This window comes from Neofelis nebulosa, chromosome 7, assembly GCF_028018385.1.
Source record: "Neofelis nebulosa isolate mNeoNeb1 chromosome 7, mNeoNeb1.pri, whole genome shotgun sequence".
NCBI lineage: Eukaryota > Metazoa > Chordata > Mammalia > Carnivora > Felidae > Neofelis > Neofelis nebulosa.
This window is the reverse complement of record NC_080788.1, coordinates 145,776,897-145,801,536: the sequence shown is the minus strand read 5'-3', so window position 1 is coordinate 145,801,536 and position 24,640 is coordinate 145,776,897. Positions and strand designations below refer to the sequence as shown.

The 24,640-nt window shown below is 48.4% G+C and overlaps 1 protein-coding gene across 9 annotated transcripts in view; it reads right to left on the bottom strand.

Annotated features, from left to right (window-relative positions):
- Window positions 1–24,640, bottom strand: part of TRAF3 (TNF receptor associated factor 3) — a 127,658-nt gene that overhangs the window by 22,600 nt on the left and 80,418 nt on the right. For all 9 annotated transcript variants that reach the window (XM_058740343.1, XM_058740344.1, XM_058740342.1 and 6 more), the window contains 4 exons: window positions 11,915–12,176; window positions 9,807–9,858; window positions 6,642–6,746; window positions 5,613–5,780 (listed from right to left, as the gene is read on the bottom strand). In XM_058740343.1, coding sequence (XP_058596326.1) covers window positions 5,613–5,780; window positions 6,642–6,746; window positions 9,807–9,858; window positions 11,915–12,159 — 570 coding nt within the window. In that variant the 5' untranslated portion in view covers window positions 12,160–12,176. The remainder of the gene's footprint in view (window positions 1–5,612; window positions 5,781–6,641; window positions 6,747–9,806; window positions 9,859–11,914; window positions 12,177–24,640) is intronic.

Below are 24,640 nucleotides of genomic sequence, written 5' to 3'. Positions count from 1 at the left end.
GGGGCACTAGCCGAGAGCCTCAATCTGACTAGGCAGGCACAGAATGGAGCTGGGCACCGCACTCAGGTTGCTTCAGAGTGTTTTTAAGTCTGGGGTCTGTGAGCGCACTGTGCGACGGTCTGCAGTGCAGAGAAGGCACCGAGGCTGCTCTGCTCCTGGGCTTGGGAGAGCCCCCAGAGGGCGCAGCCACACCTGCTCAGAGCTCAACAGAAAGCGCTTGGCTGGGCTGAGCCTGACCAGCAGGCCTCCCATAAGAGGTACCACAGGGGGGACACTGGCTTTCCATTTCCCAGCTGTGCGTGGAATCCCCTAGACTTTGTCTTTCAATGGGAAACCCTGGACGAATGGCTCCACCCCCTGCCTCATGTGTAAGTGGGAGGAGCGGCCCTGAATCAGGAGCCTGGAGGGGTCACAGGGCAAACGATGCACAGGTGCCACGCCTCCTTCCTGAACTACCCCTCAATCCCCCTCCATCCCCCAGGCCAGCACACAGGTAATCAGCACTGCGGCAAGGGGAGGCTGGGTGGGGAGCCGGGGCAGGGGGTGGGGAGGGAAGGGTGGGAGGCGAGGCTGGGGCCAGACCCATCTGTATCCTCAAATGTGTGTCTCTGCAGGTCCATGGAAGGGTATCTGAACAACAGACTTCCAGAAGTAGGCTTGGGTATCAGAGGGTACAAGCATTTTAAATGAATCTTGACAGACATTGCCAAACCACCCTCCAATAACCCTGCACAAACCCACTCCTGTCGATAGAACCACACTCCTACACCCTTGTCAATTCTATCAAACTTTTCAATCTCTGACCACCTGATAGGTGGAAAAGGCCAGGAGTGTAATTTGCAATTTTTTTACATTAAAAAAAATTTTTTTTTTGAGAGTGTGTGTGCATGTGCGTGTGTGCACACAAGTCGGGGAGGGGACAGAAGGAGGGAGGGAGAGAGAGAATCTCCAGTGGGCTCCACACCCAGTGCTGAGCCTGACTCGGGGCTCGATCTCACAACCGTGAGATCATGACCTGAGCTGAAATCACGAGTCTGATGCTTAACTGACTGGGCCACCCAGGCGCCCCTGCAATTTATTTAATAATGTGTGGTTAGGTGTATTTTTCATATTTATTAATCATTTCTATTTCCTGTGAATTGCCTTTTCATGGTTTTTGCCCAATGTAGTGGGTTGAATAGTGAGCCCCCCAATTCATGCCTCTCCAGAACCTCAGAATATGACCTTATTTGGAAATAGGGTCTTTGTGGCTATAATCAGTTACGATGGGGCCCCTGAATGCAACCCTGGGAGCCCTTATGAGTGGAGGGGCCACACCCAGAAGAAGTTAGGTATCTGAGTAGGGAAAGGGTCCCTCCTGGGGCTGTCGGAGGGAGCAGGGCCCTGACAACAGCCTGGTTTTGGATTTCGGGCGTCCAGAACTGTGAGAGAATAAACTTCTGTTGTTCTAAGCCACCAACTTTGTGGTACTTTCTTACGCCGGCCCCAGGAAAATAATACGCCCAGTAAAAAACCTGATAACCTACTGATACATAAGAATTCTCTCCACACTAATGAATTAGTCTGGTCTATGAAATTACACGTAACCCATGTGCAAGGCTAAGGCATAACTACACAGTAGACACCCACCAAGGACAAGCACGGAACCAATGACTTCCCATTGACCTGTGTGCCCTTCTCCAACTCTCCCCACTTTCCTCCAGGGAGGAACGCCTGAACCCCAAATCAGAATTTTGTGTTTCTGCTTCCTTTGCTTAAAAAAAAATTTCATTGCACATATATATGTGGGCCAAACAAAATATGGTTTTGCTTCGATTGCTTTTGAATTTTATTAAAACGGAACTCTACCCTATGGGTCCTCTGAGAGCCAGCACAGCATTCTGCCTCTCAGGCTCATGCCCGTGTCACACGAGCTCCAGGCCCACCTGCACTGTTGTCTGGTAACGCCGTCCTAGGATTTCCCCGCTCCGTCCCAGTCTGCCGGCTCCACCACAACTGACGCGCCCCTTGTCCAGCTGACGGACGCCTGGGGCCGTTTCCAGATTTCTCTGCTCGGTTAGTGTGGCCCTATCTCCTGGTGTGTACGTGTGACAGCTTCCCTCACACAGCTGGGGGAGGGACTGCTAATTAGCTGAGTACATGCACGGTCCACCTAACAGAACACGGCCAAGTGGTTTTCCACAGTGGCTGTACCTGGACATATTCCCATTACAATACCTACATCCTTCCCACAAAATGAGATCTTTAGAATTCTGACTTTCCACAAATTAACAAAACTGTTTAAAGAGACCATATTCGGGGGCACCTGGGTGGCTCAGTCAGTTACGCATCCGACTTCAGCTCAGGTCATGATCTCACAGTTCATGAATTCGAGCCCTGCACCGGGATCACTACTGTCAGCCCAGAGCCTGCTTCAGATCCTCTGTCCCCCTCTCTTTCTGCCCCTTCCCCACTTGCGCTCTCTCAAATAAATAAATAAAATGAAAAAATAAAAAACAAGTAGAAGTAAATAAAATAAAGAGACCATATTTAACAATTCCTAGACAAAATGTGGAAGGGATTCTCTCCTGGCACTTTAACTTGTGCTGATCGATGGATTAAAACAAAAAACAAACAAAAAACTTGGGGCGCCTGGGTGGCTCAGTCAGTTAAGCGTCCAACTTCAGCTCAGGTCATGATCTCACAGTTCCTGAGTTCAGGCCCCACGTGGGGCTCTGTGCTGACAGCTCAGAGCCTGGAGCCTGCTTCGGATTCTGTGTTTCCCTCTCTGTCTGCCCCTCCCCCACTCATACTAGTGCTCTCTCTCTCTCTCTCTCTCTCTCTCAAAAATAAACAAACATTAAAAAAAATTAATTAAAAAAACTTGAAAACAGCTGATATAATGTCAATACCATGGTTTACACGTAGGAAAGAAATTCTATGAACTGCAGTGGCCCAGGGTTTTGGTTTTGTCAGTGTGTATTTCATCAACGTTTGATGTATGTAACATACTTGATAAAACACAGGAAATGTGGGAGTGTCAGGATGACCTGGGGCTGCAGACATGCTGAAGTCAGAAGGCTGCTGTTTCTGAAAATAAACTTGCGGCAGGAGAGGACCAGACAAAGCGTGCTCCTAGCCGCAAAATGAGACCCGGGAGTCAAATCCCAGCACTGACAGAACAGGAGGCCCAGGGCAGGTCCAGGGCAAGTCCCCTCCCGGGCATGTAACTGCCCTGCTGGTGTCGGGAGAGGTTCACCAAAGTGATCTCAAGCAGGCACGCCCCTCATCTCTATTACAGCTCTTGAGGGAAACTGACATGTGCCTCAAGCCACCCTCTCGTGTCTGTTTAAAAACTGTTCTCATGGGGCGCCTGGGTGGCTCTGTCGGTTAAGCGTCCGACTTCAGCTCAGGTCATGATCTCACGGTTCGTGGGTTCGAGCCCTGCGTCGGGCTCTGTGCTGACAGCTCGGAGCCTGGAGCCTGCCTGGGATTCTGTGTCTCTCTCTGTCTCTGCCCCTCTGCTGCTCACACTCTGTCTCTCTCTCTCTCTCTCTCTCAGAAATAGATAAACATTAAAAAATAAATATATTTTTAAAAAAGTCTCTTTACAGCCTCCTCTGTAATTCAGAGTCAGTTACTTATATAGTGTTTAACCGACACTACAATTCTTTCTCAAATGAAAATTAATTCCTGGGTTCTATTCTGCAAATAAAGACAACTGATTTTTGCAAGAAGCAAAGTATAACTTTGGTAGCAACCTAGCAACACATGTAAGTCTGGAGTAGTGCTCATTAGGCATATGTCTCGTTCACTTGAATCTAGTTACTGAAGGAATTATTCAATTAGAATGAACACTATTCCCATCTTCCACAGTTCTGAAAAGTCCTTAATAACTAGAAATGTCTACAGAAATCATACAGGAAAAAGATTTCACAAGAGAAGAAAGTCACAGGTGTCAGAAAGCTGTACAAAGTAAGGTAAATTATAAAGATTATGATCATTTCCTACAGAAAAACAAACTTTTCCTAAATTTTGGTCAATAAATGTTCCACAATATCCACCAGGAACCAACAGTGGCCCCCACGCCCCGGCCACATGTCTCCGGTCCTCTCCTGCCCGGTGGTCCCATCAGTCAGGGTGCTCCCAGCAACCTCTCCCCTCCCCCGCCTCTCAGTAACATCTGCCCTTCCTGCCGCCCCCACACTCTCCGGCTCCCTCTGCCTCTGGAGCACCAGGCTCCTGACCCTTCCACACTGGCCACTCCTTTGCTAGACACCTCCCCCCTCAGCAGCCTGAAAGTGTTCATGTGCTCCAGGCCTCTGTCCTCGGGCCCTGGCTCTCCTCCTCGCTGGCCCCGGTGCCAAAGCTACAAGGACCACCTCATCAAGCCGCACCTGCAGCCCAGACCACTCTTGACCCCCCTCCCAAGCCTGTTAGGCTCTACTGCGCCCCCCTCCCTGGACACTTCGGTTGCTCCAGCTGCTCTAGTCACAAACACTGGGTGCCACCCTTCGCATTCTCCACAGTCAAGCCACCAGCTAATCCCTCCACCTCTACCTTCCAAACATGCCCCTGTGCACTGGCTCCTCCCTCCTTCCTCCTGCGCAGGCCCATACGGTGCCTTGCCTGCATGTTTTCCTCTTACCCTACGTCTACCTGGGACACCTGCCAGAGCGCTGCACGTAACGGGGAACTCTGACATCACCCCCTTGCTCACGGCTGCCCGCTGCCTGCCCCCACCCTCTCCTCTGCACTGTGCCTCTGCCCGGGCCTGGGAGCCATACGGGACTCTCGCAGTTCCCGAAACCCGCCTGCCAGGCCAGTTCCCTCTGCCCAGGGCACTCTCCCCGCACCGGCCACTGACGGCCTCGGGGACGCCAGCCCTCATCAGCCCTCTTCCCATGATGCTAGTGTGTTGTTCTTCACAGTACAAGCTGCTACCACACAGTATGTCTGCGTGTTAATCACCTCTTCCCACTGGAAGGTGAACCTTACCACCGAACCCCCCGGCTCCCAGAACGGAGCCCAGCACACAGCAGGCGTGCAGTGAATATTTGTTCAAGAAATGGACAAACGTTTGAGGGTTACTGTACCACTGACTGTTTTCAAAGTCTGTCCTCTGCTCCCAACATCTCTTTCTAATTTACAGATAAGGGATCTGATTTCTGCCACATGCACAATACAGACCAGTGCCAAAATAATCGAGGTATGAAAAATGTTAAATCTGCATCTCTCTCCAAGACAGACAGCTGCACTTCAGTACCGCAGGATGAATTACCCTAGTGAAGTGGTGACTATGTCCCAGAGCTGCTTAAAAGATGAGGCAATCCCAGAAGATTTTGAGGACATTTCCTGGGACAAAAGAAAATTTCTACCTTTTTTGATAATCAGTCTTCATTTTTTTGGCATCCCAAGGGATAGTCAATCAAAGCAATGGGGAAATGTTAATTACACAAATCAAAATGGGCAAAAACAAATAAAGCTTGACTGTGACTTAAAGTCAGATGAAAACTGCTATTTACTCCTGTCTTCTCTCTTTGTTCCTCTTAGAATAGTCGTTTCGAACGCTATTCTGTGACAAATTACACCTGGACTGAGCAGCAGGCAGGGGAGACAGGAGGGCCGGGCACCTGCAGTGTGATCATCGGGACCTGACTTTTGCAGTGGCTGCACGTGGCCTCCCGGTACTTGCAGGCCTTTTCCACGTGGTCACGCAGGTCTCTTCTCAACACTTTCTCTTTGCAGTCAGTGCGGACACACGACAGCTCTTCAAACTGGCAATCATTCTTTAAATGCACCTGTAAAACAAACGCTTCGAAATTCTTAACTGGCATAGAAATTCGATCGGAAATACCAGATTCCAGTCTCTACGCAGCTAACTCCTCCAGAAATGTTTCCATCCGCCACCAGACTAGGTTTCACAGAGAAGGGTGGCAAACATACTGGGAGACGATGAATTTCATATTCTATTGAGCGATCACTCAAACTATACTGCTTTTCAAAGGAGCAAGCCGACTCTCCTCCCTGGGCAAATGAATGGTTATCTGCCAAGGACTTTGTTTTATTCCAATTCAAATATCCTGGGGCGCCTGGGTGGCTCAGTCAGTTAAGTGTCTGACTCTGGCTCAGGGCATGATCTCACGGTCTGTGAGTTCGAGCCCCACGTCAGGCTCTGTGCTGTCAGCATGGGGCCTGCTTCAGATCCTCTGTCCCCCTCACTCTCTGCCTCTCCCCCACACTTGCGTGTGTGCACGCGCTGTCTCTCTCTCAAATATAAATAAACATTTTTTAAAAAGTCCAATTCAAATATCTTCCAGGATAAAATATGATACTAATCAAAAGACGTAAGATGTTGAGTTTCATGATTTAAAAAAAAAAAAAGAGAGAGAGAAAGTTTTAATGAGTCTTCCAAAATTAAAAATCAGTTCAGATTTCTTTCCATTCTAAATAGGCTGGGGGTGTTTAAAAACCAGTTGGCAATTCTGCCAGCGTCATAAAAATAACACTCGGTACCCAAGCGGCTTGGGCCGCCTTCATGTCTGGTTGTGTTTTGGACATCAACGTAAACGTGGTCTTTCCGGTGCACACCAGCCTGCACGCTTGGGAAGCGCCTTCCTCACAGCAGGCCCGACCCTGACCCCCACCGCCCGGGGACTTACCAGCAGGTGTCCCAGGGTCAACTGCTCCGTGCAGCCCCCGCCCTCGTTCCTGCAGTAGATCTGAAGAGCCAGAATCTCTCTCTTGCAGCAATTATCCTTAAACACCTGAAATGGAACGACGGTTGTCTTAGAGGATTAATGTTTCTTCATCTCCACACGCTGCCACTTCAGACAAGGCAAGACCACTTTAAAAAAACCACCAGAGCATCTCTTAAGTGGACCTCAGGAAGCATTAAGGACTATCTTAATTTCTAATTTCTAAAGTAGAATGAAGGAGCTGTCCCCACTAAGAGACACAATTTAAAGAATACAACCTCAACTACCTTCTTTTATTAGATAAGCCAAAAGAAAACAAGTTCCACTGAATAATTAAAGATCACTTTGGAGCATCCAAACATTTTGAATGGACTCTGATGTAACTTCAACTTCAACTGCCCTGGGGGCACACCAGGACCGGGTTCACAGTTGACTCTGGAGACTTCCAGGAGTCAACTCTGTGGGGGACAGCTACGGGTGTGGGTGGCAGGACCCACTACGACTCAGGCCTTTTCAGATCGCTTGCTAAAGAAACACCAAAACTGGGGCGCCTGGGTGGCTCAGTCGGTTAAGTGTCCAACTTCGGCTCAGGTCATGATCTCACGGTTCATGCGTTCAAGCCCCACGTTGGGCTCTGTGCTGACAGCTCGGAGCCTGGAGCCTGCTTCGGATTCTGTGTCTCCCTCTCTCTCTGCCCCTCCCCACTCACGCTCTGTCTGTCTTAAAAATAAATAAAACATTTTAAAAAATTAAAAAAAAAAAAAAGAAACAGCAAAACTACTGTAAAAGATCACACTCTGCAGATGGTTTAGAAAACATTTGTTTTGGTTCTTTCTCCTAAGGCTATGTTGCTCATAACTCATTTTTCACCAAAAAGGGGGCAGCATTAGCCAGCCACTGCAACAAACTCTTTTAAATAAATACTGCAAAGATGGAAGTTAATCCAGTAATGAAAATGTTTCCCCTTTTAAAAATTTTTTAATATTTATTTATTTTTGAGAGAGAGAGAGAGAGAGAGAGAGAAGGAGGGAGGGAGGGAGGGAGAGAGAGACAACCATAGCATGAGCAGAGGAGGAGCACAGGCACAGGGAGACACAGAATCTGAAGAGGCTCCAGGTTCTGAGCTGTTAGCACAGAGCCCCGTGTGGGGCCTGAACTCACGAACCATGAGATCATGACCTGAGCTGAAGTTGGGTGCTTAACTGACTGAGCCACCCAGGGGTCCCGAAAATGCTTCCCTTTGAAAATGAAAACCTTCCTTCAATTTTACTTTTCCTTTAGAAAATAAGCATCCTCCCTCCTTCTAGTAACATAGTCTATACCATCTTAGTCTTCAGGCATTTCTAAGAAACTCCTCTATATGTTACCGTCCTAGAACAGTAAACAAAACACAAAACAAGGATCTTAACAGGCCTTTCTCATCCACAGGCAAAGAAACAGAATCAACAGCTGCTATGAGTTAAAAATAAAGTAATTTGGAGTCAAATCTAATCCTTTATAAACATGACTTTTTAAAAAACACACTAAAGTCACCAAACAGGTATTTTTAGCCAGTAAGAAATAAGTTTCTTTTTTGTGGCATTAAGTTCCCTAAGTCATTTGAGTTCAACATTACAGATAAAAAACATAGGTTGGAAACATCAAAACAGTGAAAGGACAGAATCTTAGGGCTGGGCTTATTTACTGTCACTGTCCCAGGGTACGAATGTGGAGCCTGAGGCCGCACCGTGACCGCAGAGGCCGATCCCGGGCTCCAGACCCCACACTCCCATGAGGACCCAAGGCATCAGTCGGCATCATTTAAGATGCTCCGACAAAACCAGATCAATGCCACGGAAAACTAGGGCTAGTAACTCTGAACAATGAAACAGACAAGTCTGCTGTTTGAACCTCTTCTCTCAATCACCCAGGTCCAATCCATGTTCACAAGTTAGTGACCCTGCAAGGATAAGGGGTAGAGTTGAGGGACGTGTTTTCCTAACAGCCCCCTCCCTTTTGCTGACTGCAATCTGGAGCAGCCAGTAATCGCTGAGGAACACAAGGTACGTGCACATTTTCCCCGTTCTGTCTCTGAACTGTCCAGGGACTTATGCTGGGGGCCCTAGCTCTGGATCCCCACGTCACTGCACTCACCTGGGCCGCCCTGACGACAAACCCAATATGTAAAGTGCTCTGGGCAGGAAAACCCCAGAGCAAGAATTTTACTGTGCAATTTAATGACCGACATTTAAAAAATCGTCAGGTTCATCAATCAAAATATCAGTACCACACATTTTTACTGATTTTTTTTTTCAACGTTTTTTATTTATTTTTGGGACAGAGAGAGACAGAGCATGAACGGAGGAGGGGCAGAGAGAGAGGGAGACACAGAATCGGAAACAGGCTCCAGGCGCCGAGCCATCAGCCCAGAGCCTGACGCGGGGCTCGAACTCACAGACCGCGAGATCGTGACCTGGCTGAAGTCGGACGCTTAACCGACTGCGCCATCCAGGAGCCCCTTTTACTGATATTTTAAGTACTTTAAGAATGAGTCGTTTCAAACCAAAAGTGTGCCTAGCAGGGTCTGACAACGCGCAGATGACCAGAGGCGCAGTGGTGGGGATCCGAGCCCCAGGAGGGAAGCTGGTGGGAGGCCCCCGCTCAGACCTCTGAGAGCGTGCACTGAGGTCGAGAGCTTTCGCTGGCACACATAATCACGTGGGGAGGGCAGGGCTGAGATCCTGCATCCGTCTAAGGACTCGGAGATAATGCGCAGGGGGCAGGCAGACAGCAAGTCCCGCAGAGCGCCGAGACCTGCGCTCTAGGAGCCGAACCCCAGCTGTCTGGGGCAAAGGCCCGAGAGGTGCATCTCTGTGTTTCACTTATACCTCCCGGGGTCTCAGGAGGTGGTGCCACTACCATCACAGGTGAGGAGACAGGTTCGGATGGTGAAGCACCTGGCCGAGGTCACCCGGCTGAGCAGCCGCTGTGTGTGTCCAGTGCCCATGTGACACAGTTCCTGCCTGGCTCCTGCAGCACCGCCCCGACACCCTGAGATACGGTCAGCGTGCCCGGAGCCCTGGATGCAAACTATACGCACAGTACTACGTGAGCAGCTGACACGAGAATTTCTTAAGCCCCCAAGGATACCTTATCTTTGATGATGCCTTCTTGACACGCGGTACATTTTGGGCTGGAGGAGCTGAGGGGAGAACACACAGCAAAGACATTAGACAGAGCGCAAGTCCTGTTCTCACGTGCAGCATCACGGCCAAGCATGCCGTGCGGAGTTCAGACCGGCGGCCAGAGCTCCGGGATGCCATGCTCTACTGGCTTCAAGTATCAAGCCACAGAAGAAAAGGGCTGAATTTTTTTGACGGTGATTTTTCATAAGGAAGTTTTTAAGCAGAACAGCTTAGATCAGTCCCACTTGGAAAGCCCCTTTCAATTAAAAGTGAAATTTTATTTCAGAAACCAAAACTAGCTCTCCGTGGAGGAGCTCTTCCGTGTGAGCATCCACAGCTTACTGGGAGGGCCTACAAACGGTCTTGCTTTATGAAAACAGCCAGTACTTTCTTCATATGTTATTTTCCTTCACGACACACTGAAAAGCCAATGCAAGTCTGTAGTTCACAGTGCGAGAATCTGAAACTGACCCTGTGTATGAAAACCGTTCATCTACTACATCACTCTTGTCCCCAAACGCAGGACACGAGCCACTGCTCCCCCGCTGCCCATTTTTGGACTTGATTCTAACTGCATCTTGTGTCTGGAAACCACCTCCTAGATATTAAAAATAAAACTAAGTCTGACCCTCTTTACTTCCACGGCCCCTGCCCGAGACAGGGAGTCAGCGGAGGCTTCGGGAAGGAGGGGGCGGGGTTGACAAGTATGTACTGGGGCCGTGGGCAGAGTGGGGAGGTTCCACAAGCCTGGAAAGCCAGGCAGGAAAGCTGAGTGTTGATGGGAGACTTAATGTGTTTTTAAGTAAAGGTCATTCATGTAGACTATACTAATATGAAGCTTGTGCTAAATCGCTTTAATCATATGAATCGTTTTATATCCATAGACCCAGAGCTGAGTAGCATCCGGATAGGATCCCTTGACACCCGCAGAAACATGGAGCAGGACGAGAGCCAGGAGCAGAAAAAGGAGGGACACCAGAAGAGGAACAGCCCTCTGGATGCTCTGCCCCAGGAGCCCCTGCCCTCCACGGCCAGCAGCCCTCCCCCCTGGCCCGGAGCTGCAGTCCAGGTGTCTGCGTTAAGAGAAATCAGGTGCTCTGAGTCTACGCTGCCATCGCTAAGCTGGACTCAAGAGCCGTTTTCCCCACAAGCAGGGGAAGCGGAGTTCACCGTCCACGGTACGTGGGTAAGACCACAGCCGGAAGTGCCCAGGAGGAGGAGGACAGGGAGGGAGGCTGCCTGCTGTGTGACTCTCAAGGGCCCTGCCCTCAGGGGTGAATCAGGAAGAGAGAAGTGGTGGGCAGACTTGCCAGGCCCCTGTGCCCTGGCAGTGGAGACCAAGTCTGAGAGCATCCTGCCATAACCCCCGGTGCCCGGCACGATGACCAGAAAATACTGGGGGATGAACCAAAATGCTTTCTTGGACAAAGTTATTTGTGCTGTAGAACTCCAGCCCGCCTCCCCAGATTCCCCGAGTGATTCTAAAACGGCACCAACATTGACAAGGGCTTCCAAGGGCTCATGCGTGCTTTGCTTACACTTGCTGGGTGAGTGTGGGCACACTGGGTTCCTAGCTAGGTTCCCGTCCTGCTGGCCCCGTCCTCAGTCTCTGCCCCCCACCCCGAGCACCTGCACTTTGAGGGCTCCTTCGGCCTTTGCTGATGGGTGTGTGTCCTGTACGGAGCCGTGAGCTTCTGGAGCAAAACTCAGCAACACGGGCGGGGGGGCGGGGGAGTATCAGGGCACCAGGGCCAGCGTGGTGAGTGCCATGAGGAAGGTGGCAGGTGCGGGAGTGACTGCTGAGAGGCGCTTGTGGGGAGAGGAGACAGCAGTCTGGGGGACGGGGCTGGGTAGTCCAGGCCGCGCGTCACAGAAGCCTTGGAAAACCCAAGCACGACGTCCTCTTGGCTTTCCCTGGATGATCACCGGCTGGGCTCTGAGAATTTTATTTGGGTTTCTTCAGAGCTTTTAACCTTTACAGAGTTTACTGTTTAGGGAAGTGAAGAAGGGGGCGGGGGAGAGACCGGAGAAGCCCAAGACGCGGCGAGGGCCGACACGGGCAGCAGGACCCACCTCAGCAGGGCCGCCATGCAGGTCTCACAGAACCGGTGTCCGCACTCCGTCTGCTTCGGGTTACACAGCACCAGGCGGCACTTCTCGCACTTGTACTTGTCCTCCACGGTCTTCACAAACCTTTCTTTGTAACCTCCTTGCTCGGGGACGAACACGGACGTCCCGGCGCCGCGGTCAGGGTGCAGCTTCAGCGGCGGGTTTGTCTGCAGTGTGCCGGGGGATTCCATCTTTTTACTTGACTCCATGTCAGGAAGGAGAGATTCTGCGGAAAAGCAGCAGCACTTAGTAAAACGTGTCACGTCGTCCTGCGCACGAAGTAAGAAACGTGGCTTTGGAAACGGGGAAGTGCCTGAGAGCCGAGGGGGCTTCTCCAGGTCACCTACCTCACAGGGACCCTCCCGACTCGAATGTGTGACGGGAACGAGCTTGAGCAAGCGTGCCTCTCTCCTTCCCACTCCACCCACCGTTACTGCTAACATGACCGTTCAAAAGGCTTCTGAAGGCATCAGTTGTGTCTCTAAAGGTTCTCTGAAATACAGGTAACACTTTGCTGTGCTGTAACTTAAACATGTAGGTGTCAGTCCGACATCCTGGCCAAAGCAACAGCCATCCCCAGCCGATTTTACTTCTCGGTTAGCCTCACTGCCGAGGACAGTCCCCGGGGCGTGACTCAGGCGTGGCCTGCCATCGCCGTGGAGCCTGTGCTGGGAACAGTGCGGCCCCTCCAGCAGCAGCAGCGGGTACCGTCCGCCTCCTCATGCTGCTCTTCCCCCCGAGCAGACCCCACAGACCCCACGAGGCACCCACAATGCTCCGATCCGGGCGCACTGTGACCGGCACCTGCTTTCCACCAGCCCGGCCCACCTCACCAGCCCTGAGCCAACACGGCCCCCCCCACCGCACACGCCGGAGCTTCGGGGTTGCACCCCCTGTGGATATGCAGGCCTTCCGGGCCTGGGGGCGGAGCTGGCAGAGGGGACACAGGGACTGACTGGGTCTCCAGTGCCTGTCTGGACACGCTCTCCTAGCACACAAGGTGGCAAGTGCGGTGGGTTCCCACCTGCAAGTTCCCGTCAATAGGCAAGAGAAGCATTTCCTGGATACGAGCCACCAAGACCCCTGCGTGCGTGGACCCGCCAGCTGAAGCGCACGGCAGCACGTCCGGCCAAAACCCGCGGAGCAGTTTCCTTAAGACTCACCAGGTCGGGGCACCTGGCGGCTCAGTCAGTTAAGCATCCGACTCTGGAGTTTTGGCCCAGGTCATGATCTCACAGTTCATGGGATCAAGCCCGGAGTCAGCGCAGAGCCTGCTTGGGATTCTCTCTCTCTCTCTCTCTCTCTCTCTCTCTCTCTGCCAGCTCATGCTCTCTCCCTCTCAAAATAAATAAACCTTTTAAAAACCCCAAAAAAACCTCACCAGATCTCTCAAAACGACACCGTGTCTTGCTCAATCCATTTATTTCTGCTACTTACAAAAATAAGGGCCAAATTCCTTCTACTCACAAGGCCCCGGGGCCTGTCCCCCATCGCCTTCCCCCCTCTCCTCAGTGCAGGCCGCCACGAGCCAGTGTGGGGGCCCCCAGTGCACCCCGGGGTTTGCTGGAACGAGCCCTCACGCCGGGCCGCAGGGTGCAGGTGGGGAGCCCACTCCCCGGAGCCTTGTTCTGCCTCGTGTGGGGCTGGAAGAATGAACGTTTCACAACCCGGGACATATGCAATGCCAGCAGCCTAACATCTGACAGGTAAATGAATTAGTGTTCTAGCCACACTCGGGCTAGTTTTAATAAAATAGAACATCACTGTGGCGAAGTGTGGGAGCCTCCTGTGAAATCCATCTATTTATGAAAACAACAACAACAAAGATTTTAAAATGACCTCAAAAGGCCAGCAGCCCTTTGCTCACGAATTTGTTGATCAGAATCCTGTTCATGGAGACGCTAAGCGGGAGGTGCCTGGGGTTCGCTCTGCCCATCAGAGACAACGGTTGCCCAGGAGCCGATGCGCTGCCACCTGCGACAGCTGGTGACCTCTCCCACTCCCCACCTCAGGCCCTTGCTTCTGCAGATGCTCTAGGTTGACCCCCGCCCCCGTTCCCGCGGACCGCACCTCCCCACCTTCTCCAGGGGGCTCAGCTCCGCCAACCCCACTCGCCCGACCCCTCTTGCCCTGTCTGTACTTTCTCCACAGCACTTCCCACCCTCCGACACCGCATGCTCATCGCTTACAGTGTCTCTCCTGCGGCAGAGCCTGAGCTCCCCGGACACACGGGGTTTGTTGACGGAAAATGCCAGGTACCTAGAAGAGTGTCTGATGGGCAGAAGGCACCCGGTACACATCTGCTGAGCTAATCACGGAGGGAAAGGTGAGGTGTGAGCCATTAGTACCAAGCTGTGTTTCTATGACAACCGACTCTTCCAGGAAAAGAAAACTCCTCAGCTTTTGGATACGGTCTTGGAGATTCTAGCCTTGAAAACTCCTTCTTGGCTTATAAACAATTTGTCACTTTGGTATCATAGCCAATAGTGCTTAGGAAGCTATGTGTTCAATAGACAGTCTGTAATGAGAAATACTTGATTCTTTAAAGGTGAATTTCCTATTTCGAGCCTGAGAGACAATTCACTTTGGATCAAACTAATGCTAAATGATGTCCATTTACCTACAACATGTCATAGTCTGTATAAGCAAGTATACAGTCTGGGATCTTTGGTTTTTGTAGGCCATCGAAGAGAAGTGAACAGATATGCAGAATGTATCCCAGGCACATCAAAGAAAACATCACAGCAACCCTGTCCCGAAGGGCAGAGGCCAGCCCACAGCCGGCAGGCCTGTCGGGACTCACCTGTAACGCAGGGTGTCGGCGTGGGCATCTCTGTCTGCAATGGGCCACTGTGGGCCTCTGACAATCCTACCCAGCATCCCTGCATCTCGTCCCATGCATGGCCCATTCCCGATCTAGGTTGCGAGCTGGAGAATGAGCCTTTGGGAAGGAGGGAAAGATGCCCCGCGGTGCTTACACTGCAGGAGCCAGAGACCTCCTGTGCCTTGTATTCATAAGGGAAGAAAAAGAAGCATAAGACAATGGTCTAAACGTGTAATGTCCACAATAGGCAAATCCACTGAGACAGAAAGCAGATTCATGACTGCCAGCGCTGAGGGAGGGGGAGCATGTACTGATGGGCACGGGGTTTCCTGCTGGGGTAACGGAGGTGTTCAGGAACCGGACAGTGGGGATGGGTGCACGGCTCTGTGAATACACAACAACCCACTGAACCAGACACTTTATTCTTTTTTTAAATGTTTTAATGTTTATTTGAGAGAGAGAGTGAGCGAGCAGGGGAGGGGTGGGGAGAAAGAGAGAGAGAGAGAGACAGAAAGAATCCCAAGCAGGCTCTGTGCTGTCAGCACAGAGCCCGATGCGGGGCTCGGACTCATGAACCGTGAGATCATGGCCTGAGCCAAAACCAAGGGTCAGGTGCTCGACTGACTGGGCCACCCAGGCGCCCCTGAACCAGACGTACGAGGGAGCACCGTGAGATTTTCATTTATACCGTAACAGTACATGCCCTCAGAGAAGACAGCAAGCAACCAATACGGGGGAGTGAAGTGTGAAAAGCAAGTACCAGACCCCCTGACCTCGACGACCCAGAGGCAGACACTCCCTTCTGGGGTTCTGGGAGGGCGTACAGACATCCGGGAACGGCAAATGCACATAAAGAAAACCTGCCTTTCTTTTTCCCTCCACACAAACTGTGTTGCACATGCAAGTTGATCAACAGCTTCCTTTCGAAAGCAGCGTCGCGTTCTGACCGTTTTTCCCCATCAGCATATACAGATCTACGTCACTACCCTGAAGGGCTGTGTACAGCACTCCGCTGGACGCTTCACCATAGTTTATACAGCCACTTCTACTAATGGACAGTGAGGCTGGTGCTGGTGCTTTGCGATTGTGAGCAATCTGCAGTGAACATTCTTGAACACCTATCTTTGCACGTTTGGGAAAGCTTACAGCGACAGAACTGCCGGGTCAGAGGTGATGTGTATCTCACAGGACCGTAATCACGCCAAACACTTGTAAAAGGTTGCACATTACAGATTGCCTCCAATATTCACTAAACTAGTAAACAGATATCATTTCAGAGAACCACAGCCCATTTCACTCAAATGCTGACGCTTCCCACTTTACTCTGGCCTCAGCAGCGTTTTCTGGAGAGTGCTGCTGGCCACACGGTTGTACAAACTCCAGGGCTCCCAGCCTGAGAATGCCGGGGGGCACACCCACTGTCCTTCCACGTGGTAGGAACACCCTTCTCCAGGAGCGACTCTGCAAAGGCTGGCCAAACTAACCACATTTTATTTCATAAACACAACATACCCACAACAGCTCTGTTCCTCACACGTCAGGGACACAGGGATGAGAACATCCCTGCCCTTAGAGAGTTTTCGGGGAGTCACAAGGATGTGGGCACTCCAGGGCCAACAAACAGCGGACATGAAGAAACACCACCCAGGAGTTACAAAGGGCTGCAGATCTTCAAAAGAGAAAGAGATCACCCCGGTTTTGGGGAGATCTGGGTTTCATGAATTGGACTGGTGGCATCATTTCAATTCCAACAGAAGAGAACAAGAAGGAGCAGCAGGAGACACAGCACAGGCAGGTGGTCATGGAGGGGAACCTGGTGTTAGGGGCTCTGGGGCGGAGCCAGACAGCCAGGACATCTGGCACTGAGTGGCCTGGGTGGTAAGGCTGGCCGGTGTCCTTCGCTGCGGTGGATCCTTGGGCACAGCGTTTATCCTCAGGGCCCCACTTCTTCTCTTCACCTGAAAAGCAGACACTACCCCTAACTGTCATAGTACTATCAGGAGTCACTGTAATACTGTATGTCACATCCGTCTGCATACAGAGAAGACACATCCTCCCGCCAACAGCGGTCAGGGGGTGTGACAAGGATTGGGCTGTTTTCCTCATCTTACTTAGATAGCCCCCAAGCCTGGTTTAAAAAGCCCCTTCTCAGCAGTTGTAGAGGGGAGGGGAGGGGAGGGGAGGGAAGGGGGGAGGGAAGGGGAGGGGAGGGGGGAGGGGGGAGGGGAGGGGAGGGGAGGGGAGAGGAGAGGAGAGGAGAGGAGAGGAGAGGAGAGGAGAGGAGAGGAGAGGAGAGGAGAGGAGAGGAGAGGAGATAGCCCCCAAGCCTGGTTTAAAAAGCCCCTTCTCAGCAGTTGAGGAGAGGAGAGGAGAGGAGAGGAGAGGAGAGGAGAGGAGAGGAGAGGAGAGGAGAGGAGAGGAGGAGAGGAGAGGAGAGAAAAGAAAAGAGAAAAAAGAAAAGCACAGAAAAGAAAAGGAAAGAAAAGGAAAAGAAAGAAAGAAAAGGCATCCGGATTGGAAAGGATGAAGAAAAACTATTTCTGTTTTCAGAGGACATAACCTTATATATACAACTCACTTAGGGAATCAACTAAAAATGAGTTAAACTAATAAACTTATTTAGCAAAGCTGCAGAATAAAAGATCAATATATAAAAGCCCATTTTATTTTTTTTATTTTTTAAAGTTTATCTATTTTGAGAGAGAGAGTGAGTGAGCGTGCATGGGTGGGGGAGAGAGAGAGGAAGAGGGAGAGAATCCCAAGCAGGCTCGCACTATCAGCATGTAGCCTGACGTGTAACTCAAACTCACAAACTATGAGATGACAACCTGAGCTGAAATCAAGAGACAGACACTTAACCGACTGAGCCACCCAGGTGCCCCTCGTATTCCTATGCACTGTAGTGAACAATCCAAAAATGAAGTTAAGAAAACAGTCCATTCATAATAGCATCAAAAAGAATAAAATATTCAGGGACAAATGTCAACTGAAGGAGGGCAAGATACCTATACTGAAAATTAGAAAACACTTTTGAAAGACAGCAAAGATCTGAATAAATGGGAAGGCATCCCATGTTCATGGGCTGGAAGTCTCCACACTGCTGAGACAGTGACACTACTCAAACTGATCAAATGCATCCCAACCTCTATGAAAATCCTAGCTGGCTCTTTTAGAAGAAATTAATAAGCTGAACCTAAAAATCAGATGGAAATTCAAGGGAGCCAGAATAGACAAAACAATTTTGACAAAGAACAGAGCTCGAAGATGCACGCTTCCATGTTTCAAAACTTACTACAAATTATTCAGGACACTGCGGAATCGGCACTAGACGTACGTATAGATGAGAGAGTGCTGAAAGTTCAGAAACAAACCCTCATGTTTGGGGGCAACTGATTTCTGACACGAGTGCCAGGCCTTTCAACGGGGCACTCAGTGCCAGCAACCTCACTACTGCTACCGGACAAGGAAGGCCTCCTCCTGGGCATTCTCTTTCTGGCTCTTCAGGGCTGCACTGGCAGTTACCACCCCAGAGCTGCTTAGACATCCACCGCCCTCTCTCCCAGGTGAGCAACTTGGCACAGCTCTGGCACACAAAGTACTGTTGAAGGGAGGGTAGTGGGTGGTGGGTGGGTTCTAAGACCTCCCTGGCTGGTATCCTTCCTGCCTTTCAAATAAATGTATTAGATGATATTTGACACATAAAAAAAAAAAAGATTATATGTGGGGGCGCTTAGCTGGCTCAGTGGGTAGAGCATACATCTTAATCTCAGGGTTGTGAGTTCGAGCCCCATGTTGGGCATAGAGCCTACTTAAAAAAGTTTTTTAAGAAGATTGTGTGCAATACACAGGCAAGGCAAGAATACAACAACAACAACAACAACAACAACAACAACAACAACAACAAAACAGACCTCCCGAATCCACCGCCTACTTAACAGTCACCACCTACCCATGTGCTCCTTCCTCAGCCATCCTCCTGACTCTCTCCAGAAGTAAATGTCAGCCTCAACTTTCTATCTATAATCCTCTTGCTATCATATATATTCTTCTTCTTTTTTAAAAAAAAAAATTTATTTCTTTTTGAGGGAGAGAGAGAGCAAGCACAAGCAGGGGAGGGGCAGAGAGAAAGGGAGAGACAGAATCTGAAGCAGGCTGCAGGCTCCAGGTTCCAAGCTGTCAGTGCAGAGCCCAAAGCAGAGCTCAGACTCACTAAGTGTGAGATCGTGACCTGAGTCAAAGTCGGACACTCAACCGACTGAGCCACCTGGGTAGGTACCTTCTTCTTAAACAATATACTTTTGCCTGTTTTTAATTTCACAGAGTGATACCATACCATATGTAGTCTTCTGCCATCAGCACTGTAAGTTCTCACTCTTGTCTGCTCTGTGCAGGAGTTATGCTTCATTCATTTTCATGGCTGTATAGTATTCTACAACTGACATATCCGTTTTTATATCACAGTTGCCAGTCTTTGCTATCATGAGAAATGTGCTCTGAATATTCTGGCACATCTGTTATGGAACCCTGCATAAGTTTCTCTAGGGTATGTGCTCTAGATCAGGGGATCGGAGGTTAGCAAACTATAGCCTGTGGGTTAAATCTAGCCAGTAGGCTGTTTTTGATAGGTTACTGTTGCTATTGCCTACTTCCTTGAGCCAAGAATGCATTTCAGATTTTTAAAGAGTTGAACAAACAAATGAAACCTAAAGATCCACAAAGCCTAGAATACTTACCAACTTGCCCTTCACAGAAAGAGCCTGCCAATCCCTCTCCTGGACTGGGCGCTTAGAACGCAGAGGAACTGCTGATTTGCAGGTTGTATCCGTGGCCAGTTTACAAGCGAGGGCCCAACTGCTCTCCAAAGCAAAGCAGTGTAAACACTTCTATTAATCCACACCCTCACCAACTCTGGGAATCAGACCTCTTAGGTTCTGCCAACCTAGCAGGTATAATGGTCTCTTTTTTCTTACTCTAACGATTAAAAAGGTTTAGCATCTTTCATACATTCGTGGGCCACTTATGTTTTTCCTTCTGTGAAATGCTTGATGGTGTCTCTGCCATTTTTTAATTGGGCCACTATCCTTTTTAGTACTGATGTGTGGGGATTATTCACATATTCCGACTATTAATCCTTTGTTAGTTATATATACATGTCTTTCCCCAGTTTGTGGATGGCTTTCATGTTATTTATAACTTTCAATGAAGAGAAGTTCTTAATTTTCATGTATTCAAATTTGCCCATATCTTGGCCTTTTAAAAATATTCAGATTATCTCACAGGTGATGCTGATGAAAAAGGCACTACAGTATCTATTAAACTGAAAGAGAAAGCAGCTTCAACTCTATTATAAAGTCATTTTCAAAAGAAGAATATTCTGTTCAAATAAAACTAGCAAATAAGCCAGTAGGTCAAACACACTCACAACTGCTCAAGGGAAAGTTTTCCTAAACAAGAGTTTATTCAAGTCAGAAATGACACGAACCCCGAGCAGGGCCCAGTGGGGAGGCCCATGACCCTCTGTATCAATGAGATGGCCAATGGAGGCCTTAGCTGGCCCAAAGAAAGCAGGAGCACGACACCTCAACAGGTGCCAGGACTGGTGGATGGATGAACACTGTCAGGTTTACTCATGATCCCAAACTCTGCTAGCCATCAACTGTCACTATGAAAAGTCAGTTCTGATTTAAAGTGTGAGAATCACCTGACCACTTTCTAAAACAACTAGGACAATAGGGACGATGCCTTTAAGTCTTTAAATAAGACAAATACCCACCTATTATGTCCCAAGGAAAAGGGAGTTTGGATTTAGGAAAATCACCACTGGAGGCAGTTTTTCACAATCAATTCAGAGGTGGAGGGAGAATAATGAGCATTCCTAAAATTGGACAGTAATGTGATCACCTTGAGACCCCACACAAAGTCATGCAGATGGAGAAACCACTGAGGTGACTCTGCTTCAGGTCCCTTCAAGCTATGTACCAGGGGGGTAGACACTACCTGATCACCAACGGAAACAAAAGTTGCCAATAGCAACATGGGAGGGTACCATTTTTACCAGAATGCCCTCTAGCCAACAGGCACAAAACAAATATTAAAAACAATTTATCTTTGGAGCGCCTGGGTGGCTCGGTTGAGCATCCGACTTCAGCTCAGGTCATGATCTCACAGTTCGTGAGTTCAAGCCCCACGTAGGGCTCTGTGCTGACAGCATGGAGCCTGGAGCCTGCTTCGGATTCTGTGTCCCCCTCTCTCTCTGCCCCTCCCCTGATCTCACTCTGTCTCTCTCTCCTCAAGAATAAACATTAGAGGGGCGCCTGGGTGGCTCAGTCGGTTGGGTGTCCGACTTCGGCTCAGGTCATGTCTTGCGGTCTGTGGGTTCGAGCCCCGCGTCGGGCTCTGTGCTGACAGCTCAGAGCCTGGAGCCTGTTTCCGATTCTGTGTCTCCCTCTCTCTCTGACCCTCCCCCGTTCATGCTCTGTCTCTCTCTGTCTCAAAAATAAATAAACGTTTAAAAAAATAAAAAAATAAAATAAAATAAAATAAAAAGAATAAACATTAGAAAAATTAAAAAAAATAATTTATCTTTTATCTTGCTTACCTCCATAAGGCATCTTAAATCCTTTCTGAATCAGGTGTGGTGTACATAAATTTGGCAAACTCAAAGTTGGTCACAATGTTAAAAACAAAACAGTGAGCAATGTCAGTGAAAACAGCTGAGTAAGAAACTCCAAAAATCCATCCTTCAGTAAAAGAAAAAAACTGGCAAAATCCATCAAGGACAACTGTTTGGAACGTTAGAAACTAACCAAAAGCTTGTAATAATCAGAGGAACACTTAAGCATGAGAAACCAGCTGAATCTTGGTAAGAACAGTGAGCTCAGTGGCATTTTTTCCTCTCCTGAATCCATGTGCCAGGACAGTGGCCTGGATTCTAACAGCCTGCAATTGCTGGTCAGATATCTGGCAGGAGGTGGGGGGATAGTGGGAGAAGAACAGACCTTATATGCAAAGAATTTTGGTGGTTTTACTTACCTAGAAGACCAGCTCAAAGCATCTGACTTTACCTCAATAAACAGAACTCTCCCAATGCTAAGGTGGTTACTGTAGGGGGAGGGGGTGGTGATTACTGAAAATGTTTAGAGGCAAATTCATTAACAACCACTGCCTGGGGCAATCAATAACAATCAAGGCAAACGAGAGATTAACCAAAATGTTGAAAAGAAAAGTTATGGGAAAAGGGCCCTGATAAGCTCCAATGTGTTTCTGGGAATCTAGAAGGTCACACAAATGCTGGGGGCTGCGTGCACGCTCAAGAAGGCCTGAGAAGGCTTTAAGCCTCTGGCTGACCTTCAAGTTCTGCACAGAGGAAGTGAATGGTAAGTAAGAGTTGTCAACTGCCCGGCTGAAATGTTGAAAGCACACCCCAACAAAACTCACAAAGACCCCATCTGAGAAGACTGGGAGATAATTTTTGTTCCAGGCACTTACGGGAAACCTCTGTCCAATCACTAGTTGACTCCTACGCTAATGGAACAGGGACTTCAACGACCACACACGATAAAGAATATACACTTTACAGACTTAGCTCAAAAAGTCATTGCACAAGCAACAACAACATATCCTGGGGAAAGGGAAGAATCTCATTTCCAGATCTGCCACATTATAATACAAAAAATTTCCAATTTTCAGGGAAAGATTACAAAGCATGCAAAGAAACAAGGAAGTATGGCCCATAACAGGGGAAAAAACAAGAAACAGAAGCTGTCCAGGAGGAAACCCAGACACACTAGACTCACAAAGACTTTAAATCAGTGCGTACATGTGTTCAAAGAGACCAAGGAAACCATGTGCCAAGAACTCAAAGAAACCATCAGAACAATAGCTCACAAAATAGAGAATTATCAATAAAGATAAATTTTTAAGAAGAACCAAACAGAAATTCTGGAGTTGGAAAGCACAACAACTGAAACAAAAATTCACAACAGGGGCTCAACGGCAGAACATAGCAGGCAAGAGAAAGGACTGGAGAACCTGAAGATGAGTCAACTGAGTTTATCCAGGCTAAGTTACAGAAGGAAAATACAAAAAAGAAAAGTGAACAGAGCTTTAAACGCCTGTGGGGCATCATCAATCACACCAACATACACCTTATGGGAGTTCCAGAAAGGAGAAGAGGGAGAGAAAGGGATGGAAAGAATATCTGAAGAGACAGTGGACATAAACTTCCCCTATTTGATGAAAAATATTAATCTGTACATCCAGGAACCTCAACAAATTCCATGAAGGATAAACTGAAAGAGACTCACACTAATATACATTATGATCAAACTGTGGAGAAACAAAATTCTGAAAGCAGCAAGAGACAAGCTACTCCACATAAAAGGATTTCCTCAATGTAACAGCTGGCATCTCATCAGAAGTCATGGAGGACAGAAAATGCATGACATATTCAATGGAGTGTGAAAAAAATTAACTAAGAATTCTGTATCTAGCAAAACTATTCTTAAAAAATGAGGGAGACTCTCAACAAAATACTAGCAAATTGAATCCAACAGCATATTAAAGGTATTATATACCAAGACCTAGTGGGATTTATCCCAGGAAGGCAAGAGTGGTTCAATGTAAGAAAATCAATAAATGCAATAAACCATATTAATAAAACAAGGGAGGAAAAACACAATCATCTCAATCGAGGTAGAAAAAACTTCTGACAAATCTAACACCCTTTCATTATAAAAACTCTTGCCGGAGAACTAGGAATAAAAGGGAACTGCCTCAACAAGATAAAGGGTACCTAAGAAAAAGTCACACTTAATGGTGAAGAACTGAAAGCTTTTGCCCTCAGAGCAGGAAGAATGGAAGGATGTATGCTTTCACCACTGCTTTTCAACCTCATACTGGCAGTTCTCGACAGAGCAAGAAAAAGAAGTAAAAGGCATCCAAATAAGAAAGAAATAAAACTATTTCCATTAACAGATTACATGATCTTATACATAGAAAATCCCAAAAAATTCACAACAACTAGAGTTAATAAATGAATTCATCAAAGTTGCAGGGTACAGGATTAACACAGAAGCAACAGTTGTGTGTCTGTAGAATAGTAATAAACAATCCAAAAAGGAAATTTAAAAAGCAGTTCCATTTACAATAGCATCCAAAAGAATAAGATACCTAGGAATAAATTAAAGCAAGGAGGTGAGAGACTTGTTCACTGAAAACTACAAAACAATTGCTGAAAGAAATTAAAGATGCAATTAAACAGCAAGACGTTTGTTAGTTGCAAAACAAGTCTATATACATGAATTAGCAGACTTAATATTGTTACAAGTGGCAATACTACCTGTGGTTAATTTTATGTGTTAACTGGACTGGACCATGGGGTACCTAGATATTTGGTCAAATATTATTCTAGGTGCTTCTGTAAGGGTGCTGGATGAGATTAACATTTAAATTGGTACAGTGAATAAAGCAGATTGCCCTCCCCAGTATGAAGGGGCGTCATCCATTCAGTCAAAGGACTGAACAGAACAAAAAGCCTGATTCTCCTCCAAGTAAGGAGTCTTTCTACCTGACTGCCTTCAAAAGGAGACATGGGCTTTTTTCCCCGTTTTTGGACTTAAACTAAAATATCACAGCTCTTCCTGGATTTTGAGCCTGCTGGCCTTTGGACAGGAACTACATTCCTGGCTCTCGTGGTTTCAGGCCTGCAGACTCAGGCTGGAACTAAGCCACTGGTTCTCCTGGGTATCCACCTTGCCAACTCACTCTGCAGATCTTGGGACGTGCTTGCCTCCATAATTGTGAGAGCCAATTCCTTGTAATAAATACCTCTTTCTACACACACACACACACACACACACACACAC